The sequence below is a fragment of the Priapulus caudatus genome, unplaced genomic scaffold (genome assembly GCF_000485595.1).
Source record: "Priapulus caudatus unplaced genomic scaffold, Priapulus_caudatus-5.0.1 Scaffold40, whole genome shotgun sequence".
Taxonomy (NCBI): domain Eukaryota; kingdom Metazoa; phylum Priapulida; class Priapulimorpha; order Priapulimorphida; family Priapulidae; genus Priapulus; species Priapulus caudatus.
In genome coordinates, this window is record NW_014577101.1 from 99,958 (window position 1) to 107,140 (window position 7,183).

At 39.1% G+C, this 7,183-nt stretch overlaps 3 protein-coding genes across 5 annotated transcripts in view; 1 reads left to right on the forward strand and 2 right to left on the reverse strand.

Moving 5' to 3' along the window:
- LOC106819868 (WD repeat-containing protein 61-like) overlaps window positions 1–3,226 on the reverse strand; it is an 8,129-nt gene extending 4,903 nt beyond the window's left edge. Inside the window, exon 1 of one of the 2 annotated variants that reach the window (XM_014824450.1) lies at window positions 3,149–3,226. In XM_014824450.1, the coding sequence (XP_014679936.1) occupies window positions 3,149–3,151 (3 nt within the window). In that variant the 5' untranslated portion in view covers window positions 3,152–3,226. Of the gene's footprint in view, window positions 1–3,104 lie in introns of both variants that reach the window. The other variant, XM_014824443.1, reaches the window with a different exon arrangement.
- Window positions 3,227–3,240: 14 nt separating this feature from the next.
- On the forward strand, window positions 3,241–5,435 carry LOC106819894 (aspartate beta-hydroxylase domain-containing protein 2-like). Of its 2 annotated transcripts, none has more exons than XM_014824478.1 (3): window positions 3,241–3,350; window positions 4,367–4,483; window positions 5,024–5,435. In XM_014824478.1, the coding sequence occupies exons 1-3, from the start codon at window positions 3,320–3,322 to the stop codon at window positions 5,167–5,169; spliced, it is 294 nt and encodes a 97-aa protein (XP_014679964.1). In that variant the 5' UTR covers window positions 3,241–3,319; the 3' UTR covers window positions 5,170–5,435. The 2 variants fall into 2 exon arrangements, with proteins under 2 accessions (XP_014679964.1, XP_014679958.1); XM_014824472.1 differs by having other exon boundaries at window positions 3,312–4,111.
- A 1,318-nt stretch (window positions 5,436–6,753) lies between these two features.
- The window catches only part of LOC106819780 (gamma-aminobutyric acid type B receptor subunit 1-like), a 16,693-nt gene continuing 16,263 nt past the window's right edge, over window positions 6,754–7,183 (reverse strand). The window contains exon 16 of the mRNA XM_014824369.1: window positions 6,754–6,765. Within this exon, the coding sequence (XP_014679855.1) occupies window positions 6,754–6,765 (12 nt within the window). The remainder of the gene's footprint in view (window positions 6,766–7,183) is intronic.

Below are 7,183 nucleotides of genomic sequence, written 5' to 3' on the forward strand. Positions count from 1 at the left end.
AACTGATTTCTTTGACTATACTGAATTAGACATTTCTTAGTAATTAGCAGTGATATTGGACAAACTAATACGCGTTTGGCTATAAGGTAATGTACTTATTAACTACACAAGGTGCCAGTTACTCTAGCATTCGTTAACATTGCATAATCAATGGACCAATTATGCCTTTAAGTTTATGTTGTTAAACTCTGGAGCATCATACCTGAACATACCTGTATATATAAAAAGTTTACCCTTCCCAAAATTCAAATATTTTTCTTAGAAATAGCTTATTACAACTATATATGTAAATACCTTGTACTTATTGTCTGCTGTACTTTAATAATGTATAAGTTGTAGTATTATAACCCAGTATTGTATAAGTTTGTTATATGTTATTTATATGTTGTACATTCTAATTTATGAACTTTGTAACTATGTTTATGAATTTGTGCTGTACATATGAGTATGTACTCTTTAGTTCATCTTATTCACACTGTATAAATACGTTTAATCCACAAATAAAAATCAACTTGAACCTTGCATCCTACGTACACCAACGAGGTGTTATAATTGTCGATTCTTGTATACCTAAATAGATCTTATCAGCTTTATATGTAAAATATAAATATAAATACAGCTAAATATAATTACTAGCTTTATTAACTCATAGTCATATGTCATGATTCAGCTGCCCGTTTATGTACTAACTACTTCTTTTTTTTTAGGGGTGGCAGACTTTGATGACCTGAGGGTCTTATGCACAAATAAATTTTTTTGAATCTTGAATCTTTGTATGAATGTAAATGTTCAACCTAGTGTGTTTACAAACCAATCCGCAAATCTGGTTAACACTCCATTACTCATTAGGAGTGTTCCCAACTTTGATATCATTAATGATTAATGATTAATGATTGATAATCCTAACCCTAACCCTAACCACAGGCACTTGGAACGTCTCAATAAAAAAAATTAATGGTAAATAAACACGAAATGTACCAAAGTCTTAATGTTTCTCTACTCTATTTCGACTAATGCCGGTCAAATGCTCATCTGCAACACACAACACAAGTACACCGCACGCCCGCCCTGCGGCGCACAACCAACATGAATAAGAGAGCAGGTAGAAAAGCTTGATCAAAAAATTCGTTCGACGCTCGCTTCATTTCATACGATCACAGAACGAAAACACATCCAACAGCTTCCATCTTGGTATCTACGTGTACATAAATGTTCACTTGTTCGAATTATAACTCTGGCCTTTGTTCTTACCTACGTACTCCCGCCAGAGATATCTCGTGAAATCCTGCAGGAAATGTTCTCGCCGTGAAAATGTAAAGAGGACGAGGTGTCTGTTTATACACGAGTAATAGGGCGCATTGCATGCCGGGATGAGCTGCTGCCGGCCTCCGAGCTCCGTTTCGATGCCCGCCAAGCCAAGCACAATGCGCGTGGGCATGACATCACACACACACGACTACAGCGATCAATCGAAAGTAGTGCCGTTAGGGATTTTCGGATGATACGTCCTCTTTACATTTTCACGGAGAGAACATTTCCAGCAGGATTTCACGAGATATCTCTGGCGGGAGTATGTAAGAACAAAGGCCAGAGTTATATTTCGAACAAGTGAAAATTTATGTACTACACATAGATACCAAGATGGAAGCTGTTGGATGTGTTTTCGTTCTGTGATCGTATGGAATGAAGCGAGCGTCGAACGAATTTTTCTATCAAGCTTTCCTACCTGCTCTCTTATTAATGTTGTTTGTGAGCCGCAGGGCGGGCGTGCGGTGTACTTGTGTTGTGTGTTGCAGATGAGCATTTGACTGGCATTAGGCGAAATAGAGTAGAGAAACATTAAGACCTTGGTACATTTCGTGTTTATTTAGGGCCTACCATTAATTTTTTTTATTGAGACGTTTCAAGTGCCTGTGCCCTAACCCTAACCTAAATGACATTAAACCACAAACTAATATATGACCATATATATATATATATCATCATGTTATTATGACCATTAATGACATGAAAGTTAGTTGGGAACACTCCTAATGAGTAATGACTAATGGCAGTAATGCCTAATGGGGGGGGGAGTAATGGCTAATGCCTAATGCCAGTAAATGAGTACGACGTGGATATTCGTCCGAGCATCGGACGCCTGTTCGTATGCGCTATTCGTCCGAGCAGTTGTTGCGCATGCGCTGTTCATGTAGCATGCCGCAGGCGCACGGCCTCTAGTGCCGGATATAGGAAGTGTGAAGTGGGGGTCTGTGGGGTCTCCCCCAAGACAATTTTTAAATCTAGACGCTCTAAAATGCTATTTACCCTTTAGATTTATGATTTTTTGCCCTTTAGGCTGGGGGCCCGCAACGTTTTGCTACGGCAGCCCTACGGCTCTGACGCCCCTGCATACATGCGTTGCGTATGTGGTTATACACCATAGATAGTGTTTGGTACTATCACTCGCCTATATATAAGCGAACCGAGTCAGTTAATATTTAGTGTTAGTGTTAGGGTTAGGGTTGGGGTTAGGATTAGGGTTAGGGTTAGGGTTGGGGTTAGGATTAGGGTTAGGGTTAGAGAGTAGGCGTGGTTAGGGGTAGGCGCATCCCTAGACTAGCGTTATATTACATTTATGTAATACAACATGAACAGCGCATGCGCAACAACTGCTCGGACGAATACCGCATACGAACAGGTGTCCGATGCTCGGACGAATATCCACGTCCAGGTGAGTAATGGAGTAATCGAGTATCACCCGCCAATCACTCGCAGCTAGAGCCTGTATACCTCCCAAATGCCATTGGTTGATACAAATCACGTGCCTGAAACTCCTGTTTTAATAAAACTTTTATGGTGCATTGTGACCCTAACCCTAACACTAATCACAATTTAATTTAAAAAATTAACTATATTTGTATCAACCAATGGGAGTTGGGAATGGGCGGTATGCAGGCCCTAGCAGTAGCCGCGAATCCGCCACTCTGCACTCGTTGCAAACATTGTGTACAAAATGTATTTTAACGCAAGTGAACATTGCAAAGATAGAAGGTATGTCATAGTTCGAACATAATTGGTTTCTTGACAGAAGACGTTAAGTATTAAATAATAAATATAATTACACCATAAACTAATTTCCAACTCGACATAAACGAAATCAACACACCATGTTACCGGCTTGTTGTTTACGCGTGATCTCACGATTTCTTCGTTTGCTTGTAATAGATGAACCAATTAACCCTTCTTTCCTGTTATTACGGTACTGCTTTAACTAAAACGGGCTAACTATTTGGTTGGCTCCCATCTAACAATCATACGTTCTTGTGTTGTGTGAAACATGTCTGCGCCCTGTTGTTACGTAAAATCAAGTACAGCTTATGTTTATGTGCATCATTTACGTATTTAATCTGTCAAGCGGTCAATTTTATACAAAGTACTCTGTACATAATGCAATTTATTATTTTAGGTGCTATAATTGTGTTGGTGTTAGCGATAATATTACTGTTAAAAACGGTAAACAAAAACAAAGTTGCAAATGCTGCCAAAAGTGGCAAAACTGACTTGTGTTCATCAATGGATTGTGTGAGATGCAGTGCTTACGAAACTCTTCTCAAATCCGTTCAGATTAAACTTAATGCGTTCCTTATACAATCCCCGTCAGAAGCCGAAAACATTGAACGATTGTGCACGTCAGTCTCGTCAAGATTTCGCGAAAAAGTGACTAGAGAGTGGAAACTGAGTGGTAGCACTCAGCAACCTCATGTACTGTACCTGCAAGGTCTAACTGCCAAACCATGGCATAGTGATATGTATATGAGTGAACAGAACATTTTGAGGAAAAATTTCGCAGAAATTCTCAGTGAATTTCAAAGAGTTGAAGAGTTTGATTGTGGCTGGACAACAAATAGAGTGCCCACGGGGTCATGGCACGTATTCCATCTTATAAATCAGGGGAAAGTAGTTGAAGATAACTCCAGCAGGTGCCCACAGACACTTCGTATTCTGCGAAGTTTAGAGAGCATTATGACAGAAAATGTGTTTGGCAATGTATTCTTTTCGGTCTTGGATCCCGGAACCAGTATTGAGGAGCACTGTGGCCCCACAAATATCAGACTGCGTATTCATCTTGGTATGACTTGCAGAGATAACTAACGTTGTATAAATCTTTTAGAATGGCTTTTCAGTGATTGCTTTTGTGTATGCTATCTGTTGAAATTGCTGTTTAACATATATTGAGTAATCCTATTTTACGTATGTCCTCGTCCTGTTTGTATATTTTATTCTTGTATTATGCTTGTGATAATGATATTTTCCCAAGGAAGTACAGAGGTTACTATGTATTCAGCCATAACATTTCTCATGTTAATCTGTTTTTCTTTTGTAGGTTTACAGGTACCCTATGGTTGCGTCCAACTGACTGTGAATTACATTCCAACTGAGTGGGTGGAAGGAGAGACACTTGTCTTTGATGATTCTTTTATACACAGTGTAAAGCATACAGGTACAGGGTTGTAAATTTATACGATGTACCTCATAGTATAACCTTGAAATCACTTCATAATCTCTTGTAGTCGTGTAATTAAAAATATAAAATGTGCTTGCTACAATGAAATCAGTTATCATACCATATTAGGTAGGGGGAACTCCTTTATCCCTAAGGTAACCTTGTGTTTCTCCATTACTAGAAAGACAAGTAAAATTTTACATGCTCATATAATTATGCCAGATGCCACTAGCCCTGTTCCTATCACCAGGTCAAAACTAGAATAATATACATGTAATCATTCTAAACTTTTAGAAACTAATTCTTAATAGTACCTCATTGACATTTATTTTTTTATTACATTTTCATGACATTATTGACATAATCGTTTACTCCTCATTAGAGCAATACCCGTGCAAAAGCTTGAGTGTATCCTCGAATAAAGGCAAGTTCCTAAGACGCTACCTAATTATAATATAACGAGCAAAATTATGTTTTGTTTTGCGTGACAGCACATGTGTATTATGATCACGACATGTTTAATTTGTTTGGTTGCAGGCAGTTTAGATCTGACATGCACCAGAGCTGTGCTCATCGCAGATTTATGGCATCCACAAGTTACACTTGCTGAAAGAAGCACTATTAACTACATGTTCAGCAGCAGACAGAACTCCGGTTCAATAGCTACTACTGATAACAGCTAGAGCATTTCATATCATGTAGTCTCTTCTTTTCTTGCTACATATAAAATTTGTGTTCTCCAAGCCTTGATTTGGATTAAATGTTCACTATCAAGTTCAAAGCTAAAGCTTTTATAATATATACTTTGATAACATCAGTGAAATAGTTGGGCATTGAAATGCAACAGAGCTTACTGAATGCAGTTGTGCACATTCATGTGAGATGATTACTAATCCGATATAAATAATTTAATGTTGTTAAACAAAAAATAAAATTTATAGATAAGTAATCATGTTGATTATGTATGCTTTCTTTCCGTTCAGCGTGTGCGTGCATCAGAGGTTGGCATCTGCATCCCACCAATGCTCCATTATGCATTGTCATTCATTCTCCCACAATACTGGCAATTTTCCACAACAGATGGCGCTAAAAGTGGTTAACTAGCCGGTTTGCGCAGCAACCGGCAGTTAGATGCGATATGATATGACTACTAGGCACTTTAATTTAATTTAATATTTTTTTTTTAGGGTTAGGTTTAGGGTTTAGGTTAGGTTAGGGTTAGTGTTAGGTTTTTTTTGTTTTTTTTAAGTGCCTAGTAGTCATATCCTAAGTGCCTAGTAGTCATATCCTAAGTGCCTAGTAGTCATATCATATCGCATCTAACTGCCGGGTGCGTTTGCGCATTACTTTTTTAGCACTGCCATGGTTCAACGAAACTCATTAAATATAAGAAATTTGCTAGAATATAATTTCCATCATAATTACCTCAAATTATTACTATAAATAGACACTTAAATTTTTTCTTAATGTTAGAAAGATGGCACCAGCGTGCCAGTTAACAAGCACACAAGCTAGTATGCAAATAGGTACTGAATGCAAACTGACATGTTAGTTTCATTTGTTCAGCGAGCGTCACGTTTATTTTCAACTTATGAAGTCAAGTTTTACTCAAAACAGTTATGACATAATAGCTAACAAATAGTCCGTAGTAGCCATGATGTAACTTATGGGTCTTATTTGAGGTCTTATTCGGTTCATTTAATGAGGTATATTATAATAATAATATTATTATTTTCGTCGACCAAGGTTGGCATGATGATGCTTCCTTGAGTTGGGAACATTTGTATAAAATAATAATAGTAAGTCGGGTTTAGAAAAAAATTATCTTGTGATGAAATACTTTTTATAACAACAATAGTAGACGTTGGTGTAGCTTTAGGCTAGATTAAAATAGCAATAATATTAGTTATCATAGTAATTTTAATGAGATCTCAGTGTTTTAATATGCCCAGAATGCAGGGGCTTCAGGGGGGCAAAGCCCCCCTGAAACCACCTGACCAGGGCTCTACCCTGGACCCGCCGTGGCTTGCGGCCTCGGGACCGTAGCTAATTTCAATTTCAGCTGAAAATGAAATTCTCCAATCTCATCCCTGTATATATAACAATTGAAATCTACAGATAAACGAAATCTTTGTTATGGGAGGAGGCAGCAACTTGCAAAACATCATAGAAATAACAACGTATACATATTAAAATCTACATGTAATGATGGATATAAATCAGCTTCAGTGTTACGACACTGTTACTCAGCCCAGCCCGTACGACCATTAGTTCTCTGGCTGCATGATCAAGGCCACTCCATATGCGCTCGCAGTGCGTTTCCGCGCGCACGTACCTATATATATGTATAGATGTGCGTGTGTGTGTGTGTGCGCGTGCGTGCAGGTGTGTGTGTGTGTGTGTGTGTGTGCGTGTCCGCGCGCGTGTGTGTGTGTGTGTGTGTGTGGTCTGTGGGTGTGTGTGCGTGCGTGTCCGCGCGCGTGTGTATACGTATGTGGGTGTGTGCGTGTCCGCGCGCGTGTGTGCGTGTCCGCGCGCGTGTGTATACGTATGTGGGTGTGTGCGTGTCCGCGTGCGTGTGTATACGTTTGTGGGTGTGTGCGTGTCCGCGCGCGTGTGTATACGTCTGTGTGCGTGTGCGTGTGTGTGTGTGTGTGTGTGTGTGTGTGTGTGTGTGTGTGTGTGTGTGTGTGTGTG